Source organism: Manis javanica, chromosome 5 (assembly GCF_040802235.1).
Source record: "Manis javanica isolate MJ-LG chromosome 5, MJ_LKY, whole genome shotgun sequence".
In the NCBI taxonomy this organism is placed as follows: domain Eukaryota; kingdom Metazoa; phylum Chordata; class Mammalia; order Pholidota; family Manidae; genus Manis; species Manis javanica.
Genome location: NC_133160.1, coordinates 92,009,406 through 92,037,188, shown reverse-complemented (window position 1 = coordinate 92,037,188; position 27,783 = coordinate 92,009,406). Strand labels below are relative to the sequence as shown.

The window sequence follows — 27,783 nt, the reverse complement described above, 5'->3', positions numbered from 1 at the left end:
TCCGATTTCTCCACATCCTCAACAACACTTGTTATTGTGTTCCTTTTTAATTATATCTAACTTAGTATGTATGATGTGGTATCCAATGATGGTTTTGATTTGAATTTCCCTCACCAAAGATGCTGAGCATCTTTTCATGTGCTCATTAGGTACATGTTCCTTCTTTGGAGACATGTCTAGTCAATTCTTTGCCCATCTTAAAATTGGGTTTGTTACTGTTGAGTTGCTCTTTATGTATTCTAGATACTAGATCCTTACTGGGCATAATGATTTGCAGATATTTTCTTCCATTTTGTGGGTTGTCTTTTCACTTTCTTGTTACTACCTTCAGCACAGTTTTTAGTTTTGATGAAATTCAATTTATCTAATTTTCCTTTGGTTGCTTCTGTTTATGGTTTCATATATAAAAAAACACTGCCTGATCCAAGGTCACAAAGATATACACCTGTATTTTCTTCAAAGTGTTTTATAGCTTTAGCTCTTTCATTTAGGTCTTTGGTCTATTTAAAATTTTTGTACATGGTGTGAGGTGCAGGTTCAAATTCATTCTTTCACATATAGATATCCAGTTGTTCCAGTGCCATCTACTGAAAAGACTATTTGAATGGTCTTTGTTCCCCTGTCAAAAACCAACTGATTATAGATGTATGGGTTTATTTCTGGACTTCTGATTCTATTCCACTGATCTGTATGTCCAACCTTCTGCCAGTATGTACTGTCTTGATTACTGTAGCGTTGCACTAAATTTGTAATTGGAAGGTGTGAATTCTCCAAGTTTGTTTTTTTTAAGTTTGTTTTATTACTCCAGGCCCCTTGCATTTCCATATGAATTTTAGAATTAACTTGTCTATTTATACAAAAAAGACACGTGAAATTTTGATAGGGATTACATTGAATCTGGAGATGAGTTTGAAAAGTATTGCCACCTTAAGAATATTGTCTTCTAATTCATGAATAAGGATGGCTTTCCATTTATTTAGGTGGTCTTTCATTTCCTTCAACCACTGCCCCATTGTGACTCTCCAGGAAAATTTATCACATCTACTCAAGATGAAAAGCCCAGCTCTTGGGATGGCCTAGAGCGGGGGACACTTCCTTCCCTCACTAGTAGCACTTTGGCAAGGTGGTCCAGAGACAGGAAGATGCGCAACATGTCTGTCTATGAAACTCCAGAAAGCCTTAACCATGCCACTGGGGTCTAATTATGGTTTTGATTTGAATTTTGATTCTGATCATTCCTGGCTGCCCCAGCTGTCACCATGCAGTATTCATTGAGCTCATGGAAATGCTTGAATGCCAGCAGGCAACTACTGACCCAAGCAATTTCTCCATCTTGAAAAGAAAAAAGAAGGTTTCCTAAAGTACTTCAGGATAGTAGCATCTAAAATTATGGCTTTACTACAATCCAAACGACACAGTTCAGGTCTGTTCCACAGCCCTCTAAAGTGTCTTAAAAATTGTGACACTAAAATGAGTAAGTGAAGCTCCTGCCCTGGGGAGGGCAAGATTTCCGTGCAACCCCCATAAAGGAGCCTTGTCTTACCTGTAACAGTGCAATGCCTATGAAAATACCAGCCACGATGGTTAAATTGTCCTGCAACCACTTCTCAAACTGGGGAACACAGCCTTTCGTGTAGATGACAATCTGCTGGTCCACTTCCTTCATAAGGAAAGAGGAGACACAGCATCACCACGCAAGGTCAGAAGCTCCTCCCAACACCCTCTGTGACAAGTGACAAGATGAGAGTCCACTTACTGGTTTTTGCCTGGCATCATAGCCACACTGAGTGTTGATGACATCTTCCTGGTGGAGAAAGAAAACAGGAAAGTGAAATTCACTCTTCTTAGGTGGAAAGCCCAACTAGAAATTAGCAGAAGATCCCTGTTAAGTGTCGGTAATAAAATGGGTATTTCGACACACAGACGACCCAGGTACCTGTTGAGCATTTTTATAATTATCCCGTATAATTATTGCAACAGTGCTCAGAAGTAAGTATTAAAATATGCCCTCTTTTCCAAAAGAGGAAAACCAATGCTCTGAAAATATCAGGAAGGACAGACAGCAAGCCCATCTGCTGGAGGCTCAAGATTCAAAGTTGACAACCTCAAGAAGCTTATGGGGCTTAGGGAACTGGAGACATAGATAAAAACCATGGTTTGAAAGGGCACAATGACTATCTCTATTTATGCTCTCTTGGGGAGACTTCTACTTTTTAATATGAAAACTTCTATATTATGTAAATGGTTTTTCAATAAAAATGCATTATGTTAATAAGTAAACACAATGCCCTGACCACATTTCACATGGACAGATGCCCTGACAACTCACAGGCCTGATCAGAAACGCAGGTTGTGCTGTTCTCAGTTTGTTTATTTTTCTCCTGTGCGGCAGAGCGGGTGGATTCTATTAGCTTAGCATTTATGGAATGAGATATCTCTGTCCAGAGATCTGCAGTAGAAAGGGGAGGTATAGCGCCTTCTGAGAACCTTCAGAATTCTTCTGATGGAATGTTAACACAGGGCAGGAACTGGAGACAGAGCATAGCTTGTACGTGCTGGCCAGCACAAGGCAGCCTCAGTGGGCATCAGGGGCTCTGGGCTGGGCACTCTCTTGCCCTTTGGCCCTCCTCAGAGGAAAGCAAGAAATGAGCTAGTGGGGACCCAGCTTTCCTAGTGAGGTCCCGGAGCAGGGAGCACAGTCCTTACTGATTCTCAATTCTCCTTCAGAACAAGAGTCACAGCCCTCTAACGCCCCTGATTGGCAGCCTGCGGCAACTTCTGCTTTTCCACCCCAAGACCATGGCCCTTGTTAAAGAGCCCACACCCTCCACCCTGCCACTGAGCCCATCAGCCCCCACAAGCTATGCTCATGAGGGGAAGGGCAGGTCTGGAGAGGGAAACCTGGGGGCTGATGGGCCAGAGACAGGCTGGAGCATCTGGAAGGGACGAGTACAGGAGTAGCTTCTCACAGCTGTCATTCTAACTCTCAGTTCTGGTTTTCAACTTAAAATAGGGAGTTGCATTTTAAGTCATTCTCTGTACCTGGCACATGACCCCAAAGATAATCAAAGCCACGCTAAAGGGTTATGAGCAGTTTTTGTATTTTCTTTTTTTCAATAAAATACAAACTGTAATTACTATAGTGATTACCACCGAGTCTGGGCAGCTGTGGTCTTCCTATATGGTGTTCGAGCCCAATCTTGTCTCTTACTCTTTTCCTGTTCCTAATATTTCCCCCAGAACTTAGGAAGAAAAGGGTTGCTGACCCAAACCAATGCAGAGAGCTTTCATACATGCCCCCTCTTATTCTTCATAAAGAAGGAATAAGAGGAGACACAGGCAGGCTGCCTGGGTCCGGAGCTCAGCTGCATCACTTGCTAGCAATGTGAGCTCGAGAAAGTTACTTAAACTCCGTGGGCCTTGATTTCACCTGAAAAGGGAAGATAATGATTAGGTCTGCCAGTAGGAATGTTTCGAAGTGAGCCAACGCACAAGAAGGCTCAGAATAGGAACCAGCATATACGCTAAATTAACATCAGCGTTTATTACCCCTACTGGGAAGATCTGAGCACTATACCCCCACGGGCGCTACAATTAGGAATAAGCAGGTAAGAGGAGGTTTCAAGAAAAACAATCGCTCTGCTCATCCCACACACACTCTCGGTGTGAGGCGCAGAGCAGGCCAGCAAGGTGCTGGCGTTCACTTACTGCAGGATCTTTAGTACAGCAGGAGAATGGCACGCCACATCGCTCTCGACTTGCATTGGAATCTGTGCAATTGAAGTAAATATTTAGGTTCCAATCATCAGCTCCAAAAGCCCCACAGCACTGCCACTAGAGCAAACAGGAGAGAATTAGAACATCTCGACTTGGAGGAGACCAGGCGCCTACACGCACACCCGCCAAAAAGGCCGGCACCCAGCTTCTGCCAGCGCTAACCTTCTCTTCTGTCTCAGAACTTATTTTTAAACCAAACTGAACTTAAAGGGCCCCTGCAAAAGCCCCCAAAGTAATTAAGGCTGAAGGCTTATAAGGATGTGTTGGCATGTGATCTAAAGCGTTCACATGAGCGTTCAGATGAGAATGGTGTAAAGTGGAAGAAGGGCAGAGCGGTCGTACAGCAGAGCTCGGGTAGAACAAGATCTATCTGGCTTGGGTACATGGAGGAGCATTCCAGAAGGATAAACAAGATGCTAAATAGTGGTAGTGTCAAAGGAGGCAACTGGGGTAGTGGGGTGGGAGGTCTTAGGGCTTACTTTTTTAAAACGTTGGTCTCTACACCTTAATGGTTTTCCAAAAATCTGTTTTGAGGTATAACTGACATACACTGTACATATTTAAAGTGTACAATTTTATAAGATTTGACATATATACCACACTCAAAATAGTAAACATATCCATTGCCCCCAAAAGCTTTAGAGGCTTACTTTTCATTCTGTATCTGTTTCTACTCTGAATTTTCTTAAAACAAGAGCATTATTTACATTTTCAACTAAAAAAAATTCTATCATCTAATTAACATACAATAAAACAAGCTGTTAAATTCAGTGGGTCTTAAGCAGGGCCTCAGTTCAATGGCTGCTCAGTCCCCCAGCCCCAGGCCACTCCTCTGGCCTGGACGAGCTCTAACTTCTCCAAGTTAAATCAACATCAAGCCTTGACCATTTTAGGCTTTGAGGACCAGTAGCTACTTCAACACATTAAACTCCATGACAAAAAGATAATCACATGAAACAACACTATTTCCACGTAAAGCAGAGAACACTTCAAGAACATGTATACAACTCATCCCGTCCCCTGAGGGCTTGGGCTGTGCATCTGCAGGCCTGCCTACAGAGCTCCATCAGGTCTGTCGTGCAAACCAGTCAGCAACAACTGGGCGAGGTGTGCGCTCACATCCATTATGACCTGCCAAAGCAGTGAGGTCTGCTGAGGAGCTGGAACAGGGCTTAATGTGACCCCTGAGGTGTGGCTTACTCCAGGGCACTCATCGCTGCCACTTAACAAAGCCAACCGGTGAGGCTCAGCTAGCTCTGCATGCCTAATGCCCCGGGACTCCTGACAGCCAGGGCTGAGGCAGCCCCTCCTCTCTCTGTCAAAGGGAACTCCAGTTCTTGCTGGAAAACTGTCTGACCAGAGATAGCCATCAGTCCATTAGTCCTGCTTGCCTCCAGTCTTGCCATATACATACTGGCGCAGGCATTGCAGTCCAGTTCTGCTCAGCTTCACCAGTTTCTGAGAGCACGTAAGTAAAGACTTCTCAGTTTGCAGAACAGTAAAACCTTAAGCCTTATATAAAACCATGCACATCTTACTAGAGTGTCATAATAATCCCATGAGTTAAACAGTGGCTAGTATTTCCATTTTATTGTTGGGGAAATAGGTGAAGGTTCCATTAGCCCAAGGTCACTCAGCAAACCAGATTTTGGTACTAGATCTGTGTCTTCCAACCCCACTTACATCACTTTGCACGTTGAGGGGAGCAGCCTCTGGTGCTGCGCTTGCCCCACAGGGACCATGGCACAGTAATAATGTTTAGGAGCCTGAGTGAGAGGCGGCCCTACTGTGTGGGGGCTCACTGGTTAGAAGCCACCAGCACTTAGAAGCTTCTCAACTTTCAGTTGTCACTGCACGTACTATACTCATATTTGGAGAGGCATATTTTAGGATCTTCGTGCACACACAGTCTATTGATAAGCAAAGTGTAGAGGGTGACCAACAAGCAGGCCAGGAACAAGAAAGAATCCACATTTAATACCAAATAAAACACTAAGCCTACAGCAAAATAATCTTCAGATGCTAATAGGAAAGGGCAACTGTGATTAAAACCTTTTTGCTCAAGAGTTGTCTTGTTTATTCCTCTAGCTTAGTAGAAAATCAGATAAGGGAAAAGAAGACATTTCCATGTAGGGTACAAATCATGTAAGTGAGAAAATAATAAATACACGAGGAGCAAACAAACACCCATGCGGAAAGGTCCGGGGCCGGTTCCAGCGGGCAGACGGCAGAACCAGGGGCCTTTGGGCGGGGGTGGGTGGGTGTCATCCTTCTGAGAAGGCTTTCAACATGAAAATAAACCAACTTTCAACTTACATATTCCTGGGTGAAGTCTATGAGGTTTTGCAAATCAATGTCATCCCTGTATGCTCTGATGTTGTTGTTTATAAAGAAATACAGCTGGTCTTTGATCCAGTCTTTGAAAACAAATGCCAGAACCCCAGCAGTCAGCTCCAGGAAGAAAATGATTCCCAGGAACACAGAAAACTAAGACAAGAGACACATACAAAGAGAACAGTTACAAGGACCATCTCTGACCAGATATACTTAAATGGTTCCTTCTAAGAAAAGGGTTTGCAGTGACACTGGGCTGTTACACATGTCCACAGCAGATTGTCTCCATTTTCTTAAGATTCATTAATAGGATATTACACTCAAGAAAGGATTTTTAAAAATTATTTTATGATCACATTTTAGGGGCTCTGGTATTGCATTTGATAATTAAACAACAAAGCCCATAAGCAAACATGGATAATAAGAACTTCTCATTAAACCCATATTAAGGCCTAATGAATTTCTCCTGACTAATGTACTTCCAGACTCTCAAACAATGACCTGCCCCTACCTCTAGTAAGCTTTTGTAATGTTGAAAGATAAATTATCCCAACATTTTAAGATGGCCTGCCATTTGTTACTGTGTGGCCTTGATCCTGTATGCAATATTATTCCATCTTTGGATTCAGACACTGTTTTCATCCCCTTTTGCACCTGCTATAAGGGGTAAAATAGCAGATATGTTCATTTCAGATGAAGAAGTCAAAGAGGAAGTGGGGCAGAGGTAGTTGTGACATGAACATAATCTCCCCTCACGGAAACCAAATGAAACCCCTGGGCTGCGGCTTTCTTAGGGACTGGACGTGCTGCCCTCCTTTGTGAGCGCCAGTCTCAGAAGGTAATGATATCAACGCAGAGCCAAAGGAAGACGTCTAGCTAATGTGGACAAGAGTTTAACAAAGGCTGGAGACCATGGGCAATGTGGTAACTGCTGGTGAACCTGGAGAAATTCCCCTTTATTCTAGAAGCCTCAGGAGAGCCTCACCTTAGTCATATCAAAATACTGTTCACGCCCACGATGCTTTCCACTCCCCACCTCCCCCACATCTTACCCTTTTCCATTTTTTTTTTTCTGACACAGATTATGAGAAATGGGGCTGTGAAGGGCCAGAGGGTAAACTGCAGGCAAACTTCTGGTAAGCAAGACAGAAAAGGTGACACAGGGCCCCACACCTGCTCAGCAGAGCTCCTGCAGGCTGTGGACAGTGCATGGTTGAGGAAGCAGAGGGGGCAGGCTGTCTGCTATTTCCGTGTTCAGCAAGCAGACATCAAGCAGCCAACCAAGAGAAAAATGTACTAGGGCAGGGGTGCGAAGGAAACTATCGAGTCACTGATTAAAACAAAAAAAAGACAAAAAATATTTATTCACTCAGCAAACATCTGAATGAGTCACAAGAGATCAGGCCCGGGGCTAGATAGGCTTTGCAGAGGCAAGGATGGTAAGACTGTACTCCTGCCTCCAAAGCCCTTGCAGTCTTATCTGGAGCTGGGGGAGCATGGGAGAGAAGGGGTGCCATTTCACAACAGATGCAGTGTAGCTAACAGCATTTATTCAGGGTGCCAGTGTGGTTTAGGAAGGGTGGGCAAGAGGGCAAGGGTGGAAGGAAGAAATAAGTGGGCAAAGTCTAGGACCTTAATGTTTAGGCCCCAGTTCAACACCCTCAAGATCAGCCCCTTCGGTTCCACAGAGCTCCTGGTTATCTGTCACTGAGGAGTTCAGTTCGCTGGAATAGAATCTAAACAGTTTTTAATTATCATCAGAAGTACCAATAATGTCAAGGTAAGGTTTTTGCAATCTAGAAAAAAGGAAAAAAAAAAAGGTACTATCACTTTTTACTCAATGCTTGTCCTATTGTATAAAACAACTCCCCTGCCTTTAGTAGGTACCACTGTGTGCATGTACATATGGCAGCTCTCCCACTATAGACATGAGGAAGTCACAGCAGGCTCTCACGCACACACAGAGCACCAGGACACAGCCACGCAAAGACCTTAATGACATTCATGCTTACCTCCATGAAGGTTAGACAAGTTCATTTTCCAGTTACCCTGGAAAATTTTCTCGTGATGTTATATAATATACATATCAAAAACTGAGTCCAAATTAAATTCTTATCAAATATTTGGCAGAAACCTGCAGGCCCTGGGCTCTGTGAACTAATTTCCCCATTTCCAAAGGCACAGAGACTGACTCCTGGGCTTCCTCCTAGGCCCTCAGTCAGCTGGGAAGCTCTGTTTCTATTTCACAGTATTTTGGCTCTCAGATTTTCCCCTCATTAATTCTCCAAACCTTATGGCATCAGATCTCTGAGGCTATTTGGATTTGGAATCATGATGGCATTTATTTCCTATTTCTTTCATAACTCCTGCTCAGAGAATATTCTGGGCCAGCTTTTATTGTTTGTACTAAATAGAGAGAGAGGCCATTTAAAGTATTCTCCAAGATTTAAAAAAGCCAAGGAACAACACAATTATCTTCATTTCCAAGTGGGACTTTAGAAATTAAGGTGCTGATTTACAGCATTTCAACTACAAAAATAGTAAACCATTTTTTTTTTAAAGAGACCACTCTTATAAACTACCCAAGGGAATCATATTAAAGGGGATCCCACGTTTTGGGGTATGGAGGTTAAAACTGATAAGAGAGTGGCACCTGGTATGATCTGAGGTGCAAGGAAGCTACAGAAAAGCTGAATGAGGGGAGCTCAAGCATTTAAAGGGCCTCATGCCCAGCTGAGCAGGTTGGCAGGTTATGATCAGGGACAAAGTTCTGCTGGAGACTCCACAGGTCTCTGACTAGGTCAGGAATGAAATCGCACGTGCGTGTGTGTGGGGGGGCGGGGGGTGTTAAAAAAGGGAAGTGGGAGATAAGGCAAATGGAGTCTTGGGAAACTAGCTTCCTGTATACACATAAATCTGTGTGTTGTAAATTGTACACAGGACCACGTACCCCTTGGCTTTCCCTGTTAGCATGAGTCATATGAATTTTCAGGTTAAACAGCCTCCAAAGCTTCTTCTGAGCCAGAGCTGCCCAAATTCGAAAGGGGTTATCCTGGGTGGGGTAAGGAGTCCCTGCTTTTCCTTGAGATATTCAGGAGAAGATGCCAGAAGCTGGTGTGGCAGATGTGCCGAGGACGAGAATCATGTGCTGCATGGCTACTGGGACAAGTTCCAGTATGTGTTCATGCTTTAAATGAAAATATCCTGAGATGATGTTAACAATGATTCTAGGAACATTCTAGGATATTACACTAACACTGTTGTCTAGAAAGCCCACCGTCTTGCCTCACCATAAGAAGGTGAGATTTTATGTTTTTAAAATTTTACTTGTTTTTATCCTTTTTCTGCTCCTGGAAAAAGGAGTGGATGCTGTTGCACAGACGGCTGGGATACAGAAGCCAGCCAGAATGCCAAGCTCCAGACTGACAGGCACATTCGGCCGACCTTGACAACACTCATCAGACCCTATTTCAGATGCATACTTGTGAGCATATGCCATTTGGTTCTCCTTTGGAGAGAATCTCAAAGGAAAGGCTTTCACTTTTCACCCTCTACTTTTACTAGTCATCCATCCCTTGGTAAAACTCCTCGTCCCAAAATACACATGCTAATGGTGATCACATTAAACACCCTGTAAGCAATGTAAAAATTATGCTGGTCATACCAAAGGAGAATTTTGTACTGGCAGAGAACAAGGGAGCTTTGCCTTTTGCTGAACCTCTGAAGTCTCTAGGGTTTGATGGATTTAATCTGGACAGGCCACAGCCACTGAGCTCATGTATGGTCTTTAAACCAACTATCTGAATGGCTCCCTTCTATGTGATTAAATGAAGGGAGGAGGAGGAGGGAATCACTTGAAGGAAACTACAGACATACACCTACCTTAGTCCTTAGTCCCAGAGTTATTTTAAGGATTGGAATGCAAAATCACTATACACATGTACAAACCCCCCATGGGTGGCCTGGGGGGTTATATTATCAAGGAGGTATGCAGTGGGGGTGATCTGGAGAGTTCTAGAGGAAAAGCATTAGCCATGCCATGTTTCAGCCAGCACCTTTGGTACAGCTCACTCTGGCCTATAGGCAGGGTATCCTCCTGGCATAAGATGAGAGCTCATCTTTCAACTGAGAAACAAAGAAGCAGAGTGTGGTACTTACAAACTTGAGGAGGAAAGTGTTTTCCCGCAGTGCTCCGATGCAGCCTGCAAACCCCAGAATGAACATCACTCCGCCCACCACGAGGAAGAGCCACACCGGGTCAAAGCCGCCGAGGTCGGTGATGGAAGAGATATTGGACAGAACACCCTGGGGGCAGAAACGAACACACAACAGGGTGCAGGAATGGGGGGTTCAGATTTCTAATATGAAAAGATTATTGCAATTGTCTTTCCCCCCCTCCCAAAAAAAGCTTCAGAGGTAATCGGATTATTAGGCACAATAAATACTCAAGGGATACTGCCAAAAAAATAAATAAAACAAAACACTACTTTCTTTCCAAGGTCTAGACAGGATCATATTCTGGGTAGAACTATATGAAGCAAAGTAATAACCCCAAGAAACTGTCATCAGACCCCTGTATGGAGAAGACATGATGTTCCTTTGCTTTCTACGTCCCCAAATATAAAGTGCAGTCTTGAGTAAAAAGCAGGTGTATAAGAACAACACACTTTCCAACACCCAGGGAGAGGGGCCATCTTTAAGTCCTCAGGACATACACATGCCACACAAGGGCCTGTTTCAAGCCCTTGGAATTTCACAGGAAACAGTTGGAGCTAGACACCAAACACTAACACAGCAGCCAGCCCCAGCCACAAGCCCCTAAGAGTTTCCAAGGAAAACTGGGGCTCAGGAGGGTCTCCTGTGAATCCAAGAGTAGGTCCCTATCAGGCTCAGACCCCCCAAAGCCCACTTGGACCGCTGTGCAGATGGCTGGCTTGCACTGAGCTCCTGGGGCTATTTCCAACCACCTTTTTTTAAGAATTGAGAACTAAGTGACTTACTCCCTGGCTTTCGACACTTATTCTCCTGCCAATGGAAACCCAATTCATTTCTCCACAAGCAATGCCACTTCTTTACAGCAACAATTTATCCCTCAACTGCGTTACCACATCAAATACCACCCAGAAATTCTTATAGAGATTATGAAATTTTCTTCCCTAATATAATGTGAGGCACATATTTACTACTCAATCCTATAGAGGCTGGCCACTTTTATTTTGAAACTCTGGATATATGTTTTAAATAAACAATTATCAATATTTTATTTTCTTATGTTATTAAATTTTTTTTAACTCTCAAAATGCCCCCAGATTATCATGGCATAGTTATCGTTAAAGTCTTAATACCAAATAATTTGTTTTCAAAGCACTCCCAACAACCTGGAAGAATATTCATCTGATTCTATACTTGAAGAAAATGGAATCCAGAGAGTTTGGTGACTTGCTGAAGGTCACACAGCTATTGATATTTTAGAACCAGAATAGAACATCTACTTAGGACTTTTTCCTTACCAAGTGGAAGCCATGTACTTGCTTCTCAGCACTTTTCAGTCAGCACTGAGCAACACTTGAGTTTAGGAGTTTTAAGTTATAAACCATTTCAAAATTATAGAAACATTTGGACAAAATGTTTGTTAGGTTTTGGGATTTTTGGGGGGGATAGGGGACATCAACTTAAAAACAACAGACGTTAATAATAAGGCACATATGAGAAAGTACTCTTAAAAGGTACAACTTAAACTTTACAAAAAAGGCCAAGGGTACAAAACTGGACAGCTAACATGTAAGAGAATGAAGCTGGATTATTGTCTAACCCCATACACAAAAGTAAACTCGAAATGGAACAAAGACCTGAATGTAAGTCATAAAACCATAAAACTTTTAGAAGAAAACATAGGCAAAAATCTCTTGAATATAAACAAGCAACTTTTTCCTGAACACATCTCCTCAGGCAAGGGAAACAAAAGCAAAAATGAACAAATGGGACTACATCAAACTAAAAAGCTTCTGTACAGCAAAGGACACCACCAGCAGAACAAAAAGGCATCCTACAGTATGGGAGAATATATTTGTAAATGACATATCCGACAAGGGATTAACATCCAAAATACATAAGGAATTCACATGCCTCAACACCCAAAAAGCAAATAACCTGATTAAAAAATGGGCAGAGTATATGAACAGACATTTCTCCAAAGAAGAAATTCAGATGGCCTACAGGCACATGAAAAGATGCTCCACATCGCTAATTATCAGGGAAATGCAAATTAAAACAACAATGAGATATCACCTCACACCAGTTAGGATGGGCAACATTGATAAAACTAAGAACAACAAATGCTGGCGAGGATGCAGAGAAAGGGGAGCCCTCCTACACTGCTGGTGGGAATGTAAACTAGTTCAACCATTGTGGAAAGCAATTCCTCAAAAAACTAAAAATAGAAATACCATTTGACCCAGGAGTTCCACTCCCAGGAATTTACCCAAAGAAAACAAGTTCTATTCTCAAATTCAAAGACATGCACCCCTATGTGTATTGCAGCACTATATACAATAACCAAGATATGGAAGCAACCTAAGTGTCCACCAGTGGATGAATGGATAAAGATGCGGTACATATACACAATGGAATACTATTCAGCCATATGAAAGAAACAAACCCTACCATTTGCCACAACATGGATGGAGCTAGAGGGTATTATGCTCAGTGTAATAAGCCAGGCAGAGAAATACAAGTACCAAATGATTTTCCTCATTTTTGGAGTATTAACAACAAAGCAAAACTGAGGGAACAAAACAGCAGCAGACTCACAGACTCCAAGAAGGGACTAGCGGTTATGAAAGGGGAGGTTTGTGGGAGGGCAGGTGGGAGGGAGGGAGAAGGGGATTGAGGAGTATTATGTTTAGTACACATGGTGTGGGGGCGTCATGGGGAAGACAGTGTAGCACAGAGAAGTAGTGACTCTGTGGCATCTTACTACACTGATGGACAGTGAGTGCAAAGGGGTGTTGGGGGGCCTTGATAATTAATATGGGTGAATGTAGTAACCACATTGTTTTTCATGTGAAACCTTCATAAGAGTGTATATCAATGATACCTTAATAAAATTTAAAAAAAGAAAGCATAAAATAAAAAAAGGCCAAGGGTATGAATAAAGTCACAGATGAAGGGTTGAGAGATTATTAAGGCAGTCAGGAACACAGTGTATTCACTAACTTCTGAGGTAACATCACAAAAGGCCTCCACACCCTTCAGAAGACTGCTGAGGCCACTGGTTTGATCTAATCTTGAGTTTCTTAGATTTGCAAGCTCTCAACTATGAATACTTCATGGGGAGAAAGGATAACACAGATACACTGTAACCAATTCTCAACCTACACAAATGATGCTGAGAAAAAATGCTGCCAGAGAACCCAGACAAAACTCAAGCAACCATGGTGAGGGTCTGGTGTCACCAGGAAACCGCCCTCTCCCCACAGAATGCCTTAATACATAGGTGCTGATCCTCACAGTCTTAAGTTTTTGGAACCACTCAGCTGGTGGAAAAGAGGACTTTGGGGGTATAGGAAAACATTTTTTTAATTTAAAAAGTTAATTATGAGAGAAACACACTCAATTTATTGGCACCACTTTCTGAGGCCAGTAGGTCTCCAGCAGGGACTCCAAGAAATGCAGGCTTCCCCTGTGGACTCTGGCAGCAGCGCTTCAGAAGGGATTCCCGAATTAGATGGGAAATTGGGACTTAATGCCCTTTATGTTCCCTCCAACTTTAAGATCATTCTGTGATTTCATCCATTCTTAATGGGCTTTTTGTGACTCACACTCAAGTCTGAGCACAGATCAGATTGTTCCCAAACCCCCGTCCATGACCTGTGGCTGGACACAGAGAGCTCCATGGGTAATAGGGACAATTACCTGGGCAACTGCAAAGCCAATCAACACACATGCCTGCTCCTGCCTCCCAGAGGGCGGAACGGAGGGTCCCACCTGTCAAGAGGCCCCTGGATTGTTTGTCCTCTGGTTAATTTGGAAGATGAGAACTGGGCTTCCTAGACAAACTCATTTTCACACTTTTACTCTTCCCAGCCTGCGGGGGGCACTTTTAACTGAGAGGCCTTCAACTGTTACCATGGAAATGACAATCATCTGGGGCCTAACCAGACAGCAGATTCTACTCATTTAATCCTAAATTCCAGCAAAAGGCAGGGTTCGAAACAAATACTGAGGCTTTGTGGGAAATAATATTCTGTAAAGCATGGAAAAGACTACCCAGAACTTTATTTTTAGTGGATTCTGAATTTATCCGAGTAGTTATCGGTTGAAAAATGACTCAAATCTTAAACACAAAGTATGGAAGTCAATGCTCAGTTTTCTTTTCCTTGGTGTTAGGATTACTTAACCAGATGGAGATGAAGAAAAATCTCTTTCACCTGTGCAATATTTCCAACTACTCCCTGAAGAGCATTCTTACTGACTTCACAGATTAATGAGGAGCTGAGCATAACTGGGCAACATAGATTTTAGACCACAAAAATGATGGGGAGTTGATAGTTCAGCCTTCTGCTCTCTTAAATCTAACTGAACTTTTAATTCTGTTCAGATCAACTGGACAAATGAGTAAAAGTTCTAGAACAAGCCTGATGAAGAACAATTATAATTAAAGCTTGTGGTTGACAAGAAGCCAGAAGGGAAAAAAAGATATAAGATTATATCTAAGTTAAGTCTGCCAAGTGACTTGAAAGAGGACGTTCAGATCCACGGTTCAATGTTCAGGAATGCACAAGAACACCACAGGCAGACACCTCATCTTTGGGGAACTTGGAGGCTCCCCCTCTTCCACGGGAAACAGCACCTCCTCCTCCTTGTAAGGATTCTTTCTCCCCCAAGTCCACTCCATGAGTCCCTCAGAGCTGCCAATTCTCACAGGACCCCACTGCCCCAGAAAGAGTGGGGAAGCCTGGATTCCCTTCCTCAGACGCCAGGATTGGAACAGACATCTGTCTCTCCTGTGGCTCAAGCTGTACAATGCCCAACTCCAGAGCCACATGCAATACGTTTCTCACCACATGGAAAGTGGAGTGAGAAAGAGGAAGCCTGTACTTAGGAAGAGACACAGAGTAAGAGTAGGGAGGGAAAATTCTGACAGTATTGTAATCCCTGGCCTGACCAGGAGTTCTGAGAGTCACTCCAGCATCCTCAGAATACACTTGGCTTGACTGCAGAAAAGCTGCTTCTATTTGGGTCTGTATTTGTATCTGGGGGACCCACATGACACAACAAGGGCTTTGAATAAACTCTGCTTTAGTGCTGCACATGTAATGTGCACACACAAGCACGTGCACACATACACACATGTACAACTGAAGTTCACACTTTATGGTGGGAAGAAGTGTCAGAGGCGGAGGGGGGGTGGGCAGACAAGAGTTGGAGGAAGTACTGGATTTAATACAGTCCCTTTAGTCAGCTGGCTGCTCTGTCCAATCAACACGGCAATGTGCCAGTATAAAGAGCTCTCCTTTGTGCTGACTATCAGTCCGGCATCATCAATAAAATGAGTTCTGGATAGAACTTTCAGGTGCTTTGTCTATGTCACTGGAAAATAATACTTAGATGATTTAACCTCCAATTCTCCATCTAAATGGAACATTCAGTCCTTGGGTTTAAATACTTTCTAGAATGCAAGCTTGTTGAAATAAATAAATAAATAAATAAATAAATAATGTCACTTGGCTGCTCTCTTCTGTATCCAGAACTACTACTTAAGCGAGGCGCACACATGCACAGCCCAGCATCACCATCCCTGGGTAAGTTGTTACCCTTCTAATGTGTGAATCCTGCAGCGAAGCCCTGGGAGTTAAAGATGTCAAGCAGACTGGACTTTATGGATAAAGGCAGAAAATATCATCCTATGAAGCTGAATCTACTTGGACTGAGGATAAATGGATGAGAAGCAGAGCAATTAGCCACCTGCACATATTCCTTTAAGCATTTGTTTGGCCGACATGGAAAGTGGACTTCTGAACTGCAGCAACAGAGACAGAAATGCAAAGAGCCAGAGGCTGAGACCACAGGTCACATGAAAAGTATATACAAATCTATAGACACAAGAAGAACATAGGAGGATTTCCTATATATATATATTGTTTATTAATATATTACTAAAATTATATTAATAAAAACCAATATAAATGACCATTTGTAAGAACTTTTCATATTCATACTGTATGTTTCTCTGTCCATATTTGTATGCCTCTCAGTCATTTCCTCTACATCTACAGCCATTGCTATAACAGGGGCAAAACAAATTGACCAGACCATAAAGTGCTGCTCTAGAGACAAAACGAGTATCAGTCAATTAAAAGAAAAAAGTTGAAAGAAACAAATATATTCAGCAAATTAGCCATTCCACAAATAGGCTTTTGGACAACTAGCTCTTGGCATACCAATTTGGAACCTTTAAGAGATGACCTTCCAGTGACAATAGGTTTCCACTGGGTACTAGACAGTATCCCTTAGAACTTAGCAAGGAGACCGTATGTGTCTAAAAAAATAAGACAAATTAATGAAACATGTCAGAAGTACTATCACTGTAACAGAAGAACAGAGAGCCAACAAGCAAAAATGCATCAGTGTTCATCCATCCTGGCAAAAGGGAGACTGTGATACTCCAGGCGCTTAGCCTCTGGAGTATGGCAGAGAGCCTTCCATCCTGCGCAGTACTCAAGCCCCCCTGGAAACCTACAGTTCCCCTTGGAATCCTGACACACAGCAAGAGGGGAGCTGGCATGGCTATATGTAGGGCAGAGAGGCAGGACACTGCAGTGCAGACACCCTGTCCTGAATCCCAGTTCCACCACTTACTACCTGTGTGATCCTGGTAGTTACCAAACTTTTCTAAGTCTCAATTTCCACATCAGTGAAATGGGACCCTATGTCATAAGGTTATATTAAGGATTAAGAAAATAATCCAACTAAATATAAATATTATGCCAAATGCTTGGCACATAAGAATTCAGTAAGTTTATCACCATCTTCATCATCATCACTATATTATTAGACCAAGAGGAAAGCACTAGATGCTATAGAAAGACACAGACGGGGTGTCTAACCCAACTGCACTGGAGAGGAATCTATTTACTCTGGTACTTGACCTGCCAGGCCCTGTCTAAGCAAAGCCACGCCCATGTGTGGTGATCATGCCTAATGGAGGTGGCAGGAACTCACTCGCCAATCAGATTGTTTCCTGGGGGACCAGAAATCACTGACACTCAGAGTGAAAGTGGACGGGAGAACGCATGAATAAGCAAAGACCAGGAGTAGGCAGAAGCCATGAGTAGGTGGGGGCTGTGATTACACAGAGGTGTTGCAGTAGAGAAAAGGGCAGTGAGAAACCAGTCAACAGCGGGAAGCGTGTGAGCAGTCAGTGGCCGTGTCTCCATGATGGTGGCGCCCTGAACCAGGAGCAGGGATGCCCGGATGGCCAAGGAGCTGACTGGGCATGCTGGACACCAAGGATTCACCACTTCTGCACGAGTGCCCAGTTACCAAACCATGTCCTATTCCTGTGTGATCTTGTCATTCATTGGTTTGATGAGCACTGTCTCAGTAAGAATGTAAGAAATCAGTCCACCTTCCCTCTGGCCTCCATCAGCTCATCAGCATCTCAGTCATTCAACTATCTCTGGAATTAAGCTTTCCCCCCACAGTTCCGCAATGAAGGAATATATTCTGAGTGTAACCATTTCTTGTAAGAGGGTTCTACACGTGTGCAGAAATGAAAAGCAAACAGAGGTCCAAAAGGGTTTCAAGCCAATAAACCTCAGGAGTGTCTGTGTTTTTTTCTACCACCAGCACAGAGAATCCTCTGTGTGCCACCTGGCAAGCTTAGTTTCTTTTCTCTCAACTCACACAGAAGAGAAATGCAAAAAGAGCATTAATAAGCCCCTAAGGTCTGGGACTCTTCTGATTTGGCATATACAAGCACATTCTTTCCAATTGCTGGACGAGAAACAGAGAGACAGGCATATGGAATGCATGCCAAAGCCAAGCCAGATGGACCCCTTTGAGATTTATGAGACAGGGTCCTGATTCAGCCACCCCTCTGTAAACCAGACCCTACTGAGGTGGAACTGGCAGCAGTTTTCCTGGAGTGAACGGGAGAGAAGCATTTCCCTACTTGAAAAAGGATAACAAGATAGGACATCTAAAGACAGCAAGCTTCTCAGAGAGTGGTGGTCCTCCAGGGCTGGAGATGCATATTTAAGCAATGTGCACGTAGGACCAAACTGAAGCCCCAGAGAAACTAGCCCCTTAACAATTCATCAAAGAGCCTCAAAGAACACTACAGGGTGAAGCAACTCTGCAAACCCCAAAACACCCATCTGTCTAAGGAACCACTGTAGAGCTCAGAGAGAGGACTCAGACGGAGAAAAAATGGGCCTTCAGTGGGCACTGAGCAGTCCAGGGAGGTGTAAGAGCACAGGGCAGCATTACTCAGAGCCAGGCAAGGAGGAATACCAGCTGCTTCAAAGGCACACAGTTTCCCATTTGTTCCTTGTAAGAAAAGGTCTTCAGTGAGATTTATGTAACCCTTTCTTATAGATAAAAAAGGGCCATGAACTGCTTTTGGGGAGGGGCAAGGCGGGGAAGAGCAGTCATCCTTCAGGTCTCCATAAAATCCTGCAATCAAGCAGCTGCCTAGGAGGCCAGCTGTGCCACTGGGACACCACTGTCATCACCCTGGGGTGAGTGACTGCCACGTGTAAAAGTGTCACTTTTTGGGAATCCAGTATGTTCCTAGCCACTCCCCAGATATTCTCATATGAATGTGCAAAAGACTGGAGACATAGACAGGGACACATGCAGGGGCACAAGGTCATGTCAGCAGGTGCAGAGACAAAGTGACAGGGCCTGGCCCACCAGGGGTCTATGCCTGAGTGTGACAAGTGGTGACAGGAGACTAAGAGGTTGGCGGGGCAGGGCTGGGTTTCAATCTGAAGTCATTTTGAACAGAGAAAGGCCCAGGTCGTTTGTGCATTTAGAAAGCTCCCTCCTGGGGCAGCAGGTGGATGCCATGGAAGCAGCTGGCAGTCTCTGTGTTGAGAGCTGGAACAGGGACCTGAGAGGCACTCTGCTGGACCCTGACCCTATGCCAGGCAGGCTGCCTGGGCCACTTCTCCCTCACAGTAAACCTACCAGGTAGGAATGGCAGGCAACTGACCCAGAGCTGGAGTAACTGGCAAGGTCACCAAGAAAGAAAGTGGCAGAGGAGCAATTGGAGCCCAGGCCACGGGGCCCCACAGTGAGGTTTCAACCACGATGCCCTTCTGTCTGAAAAGAGCAAGCAGGAGGCAAGAGGATTCTTATATCCAATGTAACATCAGACACCTGTTTCTAAAATTTTAAGAAAAATATGTAACGTGATGTTAGGATAACATTCTCACCTCAGACTTTACTGATCATAATCTGAAAACCAGAGTGAATAGGAGACAAAGATCTCCCCCGACTCCACACCCCACACCACGGCCAAAAAAGAACCTTCTCTCGGACACCTAAGTATAATCAAGTGGACAAAAAATGGGGTTGAAGGGAGGACTGAGAGGGAATTGAGATTTCTCTAGAGAAAGTGGCTGCTGTGCACCTCCACCAAGACCAGGGGCTTTTTACCTTAAACCTATTGAGGAGTTTCAAGGAGACCATGGGGACACACAGTGCTTTGAGACACAGTGCTGGGGCCTGGCTCTGCCCAGGAAGGAACCTGTGGGCTTGAAGTCTGACTGCTTCCCCGGAGAATCAGGAGAGGCAGCATGGGGGAGAAGAGGAAACAGGAGAAGGCCGAGTCAGAGGAACACCAGCTGAGGAAGACGGCCAGGTCTGAGCACCGTGCCAGGCGGCCACCTAGAATAAAAATACCCTCAAGCTCAGGGGCACCACTAGGGAGAAGGACTCAGCAGGGAAGCTTCAGAAAGACCAAGATGTCATCCCCTTCACTCTGCCAAGCTCAGGAAGCAGAGCCCCACCTGAGTGCCAGGCAGGAAGTGGGCAGAGGGGCAGCTGGGGCTGGGGGAGGGCAACAGGCGGGGGCAGGGGCACGGGCCTCACCTGTCCCTCCACAGGGGCCGAGGCAGGCGCAGCCGGGCGAGGAGAACACTGTAATGCAAAGTTAGGTTTCCCGCCCTGTGTGATAACTGGGCCTGGACGTGTGCTCTGCAGTGAGAGTGGGACTGTGGTATCTGAGAGTGACCACAGTCCCGGAGCTTCAGATCCACCTGAATTTCCATTTCTGAGAAATCCCTCTCTAAGTTTAGAGGGACATAATGAAAAGAGAAAAACTAACTTTCAGGTGTATTTCATGTGTTTTTTGACTTGCTGATCGCAGCACATCAGATCACCCCTAGGTTCCCAAGTACTGAGCAGGAGCTGTTTGCTTTTCTGGTTTTTGGCTACAACAGAGAACTTAAGGGGATTCCTTGGATAACTGAGGAAGAGAGATGCAGACAAACTTACCTACATTTCGGTCAATAAAATGAAATCTTCAAAGTAGGATTACAGCACCTCAGAAGTGTCCCCTCAAAGTCATTTCAAAGCCAGGGCATACATTCTTCTGCTCAAGTGATCTGAGTGACCCCTTCTACCTGCCGCCTCCCACCGGCTACGAAACCCCCCCAGAGCTGCTGCTGTGAATCACCTGAACCACTGAATCTCACTCTCTCCCTTTCCTTCTTGGGAAAACAGGGCTAGTTTTTCTAAGGTGAGACAAGAGGCCTCTGGGAGGTTTTGAAGTGAGACTTCCAGTGACAGACTGTGGTCAGGGGAAAGCCTCCAGGGAAAGGACAATTCTGTCCCCAGGAAAGCCAAGGAGAAAGCAACAGGGCGTGGAGCTCCTCTAACTCCCGCGGCCCTGCCGGGGTCAGGGCCCAGCAGCAACCCTTCCCTTCCCGCCCGCTCCCGACAGAGCTGGCCAGGGAGCGCGACGGAGGACAGGACCCGAGGGGGATGGGGCAGAGGGCCAGACTTCCGGGTGACCTCTCTGGGGCTCAGTCTCCCCACCTCTGTAACTGCAGTGTATCCTCCCTCTTACAAGTTGACCCTCGGGGTCCAGAGATCACAGAAGTGAAAACGAAAGCCCTTTGTAAGCAGCTAATTTTTCCGTGTAGTCTTTTACAATGCATCAAGCTCTTCTGCATATTCTCATTCACTTAGTCACAAACATCTTCACAAACATCTTCAGGGCATCCACGGTGTAAGAGGGACAGTGTTGGAACAGAGCATAAATGGGCAAGAAGACAGGCTCAAGGGGTTTTCAGGCCGGAGGAGCCAGACCCTTTGCACGTTCGTGCGTTAGGGGGCTGGAGGGGAACCTCACACTCACACTGAACACCAATGAGGGCACTCTCCCTCCCCTGAAAAGCTGAGCCTTCCCCTCCCCGTCCAAAGCTCCTGCTGGCAGCACCCTCATCCAGACTGTTAGTGATCATCACTCTGTGTCTCCTCCACCCAAAGACTAAGTAACAAGTGTAAACACTGGGCTTAATGGAAAAGGAAAGGCACCCTAATTTTCCACAAAATGAGACAATCATATAGAGATTGCCATTTTTATGGCGGAAATAAATGGTTACTTTCTTTCCTGGCATCCAGAATTAATGTATTTGTTGTTTCTAACATTATACCACTATCAAATCAGACATCAGAAACCACATGTAATTTTCCAAATTCTACCTTGGAAGCTGTACAAACTGTTAATCCAGTATGCTAACTAGAGACCTGAGGCATCCAGAGACTTCTATAACTGAACCATAAAGGCCACAAAATAGCAAGGGTTTAAAAGAACACTTTCATCATTCATTTGCTCATTCATTCTTTCACAAGCAATATTTGTCTAACACCTACTATGTGCCAGGAACTGAAATGTAGCTGTAAACAAAAGTGCCTGCCCTCACAGAGCTTACTTTTTAGTGGGGATGGATAGCAATAAACTTGTCAGCACATAAGTGGTAAATCCTATGGAAATGCACAGGGGAAAAGCACAGCAAAATGGGAAGAAAGCACTATGGGTGGAGAGAGAATGGCTACTTTGGACAGACCAAGAAGGCCTGTGTATAAAGCTGACACTTGAATAGACATCAGGAAGTAAAGTGCCAGTGTGCATCTTGGGGGCTCAGCCTATCAGGTAGGAGAGCAAGTGCAAAGGCCCTGGGGTAGGGGATTATGTTTGAGATTTGGAGGCATAGCAAGGTGATGAGTGGGGGCTAGGGATGGCATAGTGTGGAAAATAAGGTCCCAGAAGTAACAGGGCACCATATACAACTTTCAGTGAGATGGTAAGCTCACTAGAAAACTTGGAGCAGAGAAGTGAAAGGATATGTCTTATATTTTAGAAGGATCACTCTGGCTGCTGCATAGAGACAGACCTAGGTGGGAGTTGGGGTGCAAGAACAGAGGCAGGGAAACTGCTGAGGGCTTTGCACTAGAGCAGGCAAAGGGTGCTAGCAGCTTAGACCCCTGTGCTGCCAGGGGTAACAGTGGAGGTGCTGAGAAGAAATCAGGTCCTCAATACAGTTTCAAGGCACAGCTTATGGCATTTGCTGATAGACTGAATGTGGTATAAGAAGAAAAGAAAGAACGGTGTCAAGAGTACCCAAGTAAACCAGAGGACAGAGTTATTTATTGTAACTGGGGAAAGAGGGCTCGAGGGGGGGAATCGGGAGTGTTGTTTTGGACTGTTAAGTTTTGGAAGCCCGTGGGGCATCTAAGTGGAGACTGGTGGGCAGGCCACTGGGTCTGGAGCTCAGGTGAGCTCAGGAACAAAGGTCTAAACTAGTCCTCAGTGACCGATGGCATTCAAAGGTTCAAGCCTGGATGAGCCCTCCTAGAGTGTGAGTGAAGACAGAGAAGAGGTGTGAGGGCCAAGCCTGAGGCACCCCACCATTCAGAGGTCAGAGGAGGATGCTGGAATTAGCAAAGGAGTGTGACAAGGCATTGCCTGTGAGGCAGAAAACTGGGAGAGGGTGATCTTTTGGAAGCCAAGTGAGGAAAGTCTTTCCAGAAGGGAGGAATGATAAACTGTGCCTTAGTCCTTGCTGTGCTGATATGGGTTTCTGAGTACCTGGATAAGCAAATGATGTGCCCCAGAATGCAGTATGGGTTCAGTAAGAAAGTACCAGGTTCAATTAATTCCCTGGGCTGGTTAATCAGACATAAAGCAAAGCATATAGTCTATCGACAAAGACAAGCTGCAGAAAACCAGTCTGATGTAAGGACAAGTAGATGGATTAGGTGCTGCCTGACTGATGACACCCAAGAGTACACATTAAGTGAGCGAGTGTCAACCCCAAAGGCAATTTCTACTGATATGTCACCAGGCTCTTTCCTTGGCCTGTTCAACATATCAGTGACTTTTATCAGGGATGACTGAACTCAAATGCAACAAGAACAATCTAGGAGGCTTGCGAATACAGACTGTCCTAGTGTCTACCCTAGACCTACCGAATCAGAATTTCCCCAGGCAGTGCTGGGGCAAGGAGCTAAAAGAAGGTCAGAGTAAGAAATGAAACTGAGGGGGGAGGTTGATCGAAATGTGCAGCTAAAACCAAGCTGAGTGGAAGGTGGGTGCATTGGACAACAGCTGGGTAAATGTGGAATCTCGCCTTTGACTCTGAAAATCTGCCAGACGTGAGGTGGACAGGGTAAACCTAGTTGGATCTGAGACCACCTTAGGATTCTTAGTGACCAACAGTGTGATCTCAAAGCTGCACTGACAGCAGGGGAGGGGAGAAGGGATATAATCCAGCCATACCCTCTATGGCCCCTCAAGCACCCTCTCACCGGTACAGAGAACATACTAGAGGGAGGTCAGGGGAGCAAGACCAGCATGGTGAAAAGGCTTCACCCAAAGAGAAGTAGATGTTTAGCCAGGAAACTCAGAAGGAACCAGGCCTCCACCCTGAATACATCGAGGGCCAACATGTAGAAGGGCTTACTCTGTGGGATCCAGGAGGGTAGATCCACAATCAAGGAGTAAAAAACCAGTAGGACAGTGATTCTACTTGGGTAGAAGGAAGGTATTTTCAGCAGTAAGAGTAACCCACAGAGACAGAAGTATGAGTACTTTGCTGTGCGAATGGTTATACTTACATACACTCCAAATTAGCATTTATTGCAGTGTATTATTTTATGTATATATGTACACATTTTATGCATACGCGCACCATTCCTGGATTGTAAATTACCTGAGGAATTACATCCCCGGAGTCCAGTACAAGCCCCGTCCCATTGTACGTGCTCAGTAACTGTTACTTGAATGAATGAGTTGAGGATGGCTGGATGTTGTCAGGCCTGTTATAGAGCTGATTCATGCTACATAATTGTTAATGTTCCTTCTAAAACAGCAGATCTATGATTTCTGAAAAACTGCTCATAAACCAGTTTCTTCCGGAGACACAGTCATCCTTAGCATCTTCACAGTCGATTTGGAAATTAGACAAAATGAATTATTTAGTTATTATGTCCATTATTCAACTGTAATATGAGCCCTAGGTTTAAATTCAGCCTAGTTTTAATTAAGTGTTTGTGGGTAATAATTTTTGCCTCCATGGTTTCTGTACTCCATACACAAATGTGTAAAACCCATCTAATAAGGAAATCTGGTCTTTCTAATAGAAATCTGGTCCTTCCAGCTGTGACGGAGTTCAGGGATCTACCCTCGGCCTCCTTTCAAGTTAATGTCACACATCTCCCCTGGGGGAGTTTCCCGATCCATGGGCTGTGCTTACTGGCCCGGCCGGCACATGCTGCTCACCAGCCTTGGCCAGCTGTGGTTCACCCTAGAACATTAACCCACCATGGGCCTGGGCCTGCTTAGAAGTTAATCCAAAGTGCTTCAACAGAATGGCCTTCACAGTTAGCAAGGAGATCACCGCACGCCACACCCTCCTTCAGAGACCAACTCTCTGGCCCCTGGATCAGATCCTAGAACTCGCCTAAAATTTGAAGCAGCTCCCAAAGCCACCATTTTGTCCTTATCCCCATGCAGAAGTGGACATAGTATAGTCATGCATCCAGGAGAGGGAGACACATCTCCAGGAAACATTAACTACACCAGGTGCTATCTTGGGGGCCGTCTCATGCAATCCTTATAGTTCTAGGCAGTGACAGTGTTCCCAGTGCACAGAAGAGGGAAGGGCATCTCAGAGAAGGTAACAAGTCACCCAAAGTCACCCAGATGATATGTGGAGGAGCCAGTATTTGAACTCAGGCCTGTTCAGCCCCAAAGCTATGTACTTTTTTCCACTCAGCAACCAGAGTGGTCTTAAAGCCAAAGCCAGATCAGGACACTCCCTTATCCAAATGCCATGGTGACTTCCTCTCCTCCAGAGACTCCTACAGAACCCTGTCTGCTCCGCCTCTGCCTGCCTCTCTTGCCACATCTCCTTCTTCTTCCTGCCTTTGCTCTCTCCCTTCTAGTCCTACTGACTTTCTTCCTGTTCCTCGGAATCACCAAGCTCTCAGGGCCACCACGCTCTCGATTCCCTCTGCCTGGAATGCTGTTCTCCAAGCGCTCTGCAGATCCCTCTTCCTCATACAGGTCTCTGCTCCAATGCCACTCCCTAAGGTGGGGGACATTCCCAATGACTCTGCCTAAAAAAGACCCCTTCTCCCACCACTCTAGCTCTTATCCTACACCTTATATTTCTCCACAGCACTCACCAGGACCTAAGCACATGCATCTTGATAGTTAATCGCTTACTGTCAGAGCCCCTGCTAGATGTCAGCTCCACAGTGGCAATGTGAGCGCTGGGTCTCACATGCAGGGCTCAGACCCATGGCCATGTGCAACAAATAGAGGTGCTGCATGTCCTTTTCCCTCTGCTACCTGCACATGGCCCCAGCTCACAATTTGGCTACCCAGAAGCTGAGTTACTTCAGCTCTCCAGAGAAACTCCATTTACTGAGAGTGGCCCTGACAGCCGAAACTTGCTATTTCACCCTGAAAGACCATATCACTCCCTCGCTCTGATATTTGTGTGACACTCCCACTTTAAGAAATCTTGTGATTTTATCAGAGAAGAGACATTTGAGGCAACTGATGAAACAAAAAGAGAATTATATTTCACAAAGAGAAAAAGTATCTTCAAGATGACCAATGGTCTGCTTATTGTTAGAACAGACAATTAGTTCATTTAATGCCTTCCAGCATGTTCGCAAAGCATATAGAAGTGCACTCGGATTAAAGGACAGTTACAAAAACCTGTGTTATCTGGCACTGAACCAACCAGTGGGCTTCTAAATGTGGAATTTGTGAGATTCCACCAATACGAATCTCTAAACTTATAAGGGGATTGAGGCAGAAACTAATCATAATCCAAAAGAAGACCAGTATTCAACAGAAAGTTTCTTGAGATAAAATCATCTCTGTTTTGAGAACTTAATTTGTCTCCCTTCATATATAATCACACCCTACCTCGTAATGTTGCTGGAAGTTGGTTCATTTTCCATAACACAGTCTACATTCTGTTGACGTATTTTGTAAATAAACGGGGGGTGATTCAATTTCAAAATTTAGGGTTTAGTTTTACTTAATGCAATCTATCTGAACATCATTTTAGCTGTGGAAATTCCCACTGGCATCTGAGGGGCTTTTGTTTGCTGGACTCTCTTAATTTTTCTTGCTTTTCTTAATATATAATCACACTTCAAAGAAATGCCTGACTTCAGGCTGTGACCAAACTCAAAGGATGAAATACCAAAGAGATAAGAGAATGGTCTTCTGGGAAAATTTAAGCTAACTTCTTAGTTTCCAAATTCGACCCAATCCATACACTCTCCCCTCACTCTTACAAGGTGGGAGATAACAAACCTTTACTATGGAGCCAAATACCAGGATAGATAAAATGCTGCCAACAATTTCATTACCAAAGAAGGAAGAAAAAAGGAGTATGTATTCATTTTTAAATTCCAGGGCTTGACCTCAGTAGGGATGTTATAGAGAAAAAATTAAAAGGTGTGGATGGGAAGGAAAGTGGGGCAGTGGGCACAGGGTGGTGGGGTGTGAGCATGTGGCCTAGAGAGCAGCCACCCAGAACACTCAGGGTCACTGTGACCTACAGTGTGCTACTTCACAGTTCTAGATTTTTTCCTTTCACTACACTGTATTTCATCATAAATTTTGAATATTCCTAAATACTTGGAATCAGCACAAGTACTCACATTCTTCAGTATTAACGTTAAGTTTATCTGTTATTCAGACATGAACCATACCCAGCTTCCTTCAAGAAACATGCTAACAGCTTATCAAGTAACATTCACACTAAAAAAATCATCTTTATGGTTTGAGTAAGCTTCCAAAGGGTTAACAATAAATAAAAGAGAAAAAAGGCTACAAGTAGTAGTACAGTGATATTTATAAGCATTATTGAATTCTTAGGCCAGAGTGAGGCAATGTTCCATGGGAACATGTATCTCTGGCTAACTGATAAAATTCCAATACCCATTCTCTGTTGAGCACATGTATTGTTACTTTTGTAATTATTTTGATATAGTGACCAATTTAGGCCCCACGCCTAAAGAGTTTTTGAAACATGACTATGTTCTAAGAAATGCTTTCTTTTGTTTAAGAACCACGTTTCTTTGTACTCTACAGTTATAAAAGGAAACAACATACAACATGCAGGCTCT

General features: G+C 44.4%; 1 protein-coding gene across 9 annotated transcripts in view; it reads right to left on the bottom strand.

The window, feature by feature from the left end:
* Positions 1-27,783, bottom strand: part of TSPAN5 (tetraspanin 5) — a 156,866-nt gene that overhangs the window by 2,807 nt on the left and 126,276 nt on the right. For 6 of the 9 annotated variants that reach the window (XM_073237271.1, XM_017656220.3, XM_073237269.1 and 3 more), the window contains exons 3-7: positions 10,270-10,416; positions 6,094-6,264; positions 3,709-3,834; positions 1,757-1,804; positions 1,544-1,660 (exon numbers count right to left, since the gene is read on the bottom strand). In XM_073237271.1, coding sequence (XP_073093372.1) covers positions 1,544-1,660; positions 1,757-1,804; positions 3,709-3,834; positions 6,094-6,264; positions 10,270-10,416 — 609 coding nt within the window. The remainder of the gene's footprint in view (positions 1-1,543; positions 1,661-1,756; positions 1,805-3,708; positions 3,835-6,093; positions 6,265-10,269; positions 10,417-27,783) is intronic. The other 3 variants (XM_073237273.1, XM_073237270.1, XM_073237272.1) reach the window with 2 other exon arrangements.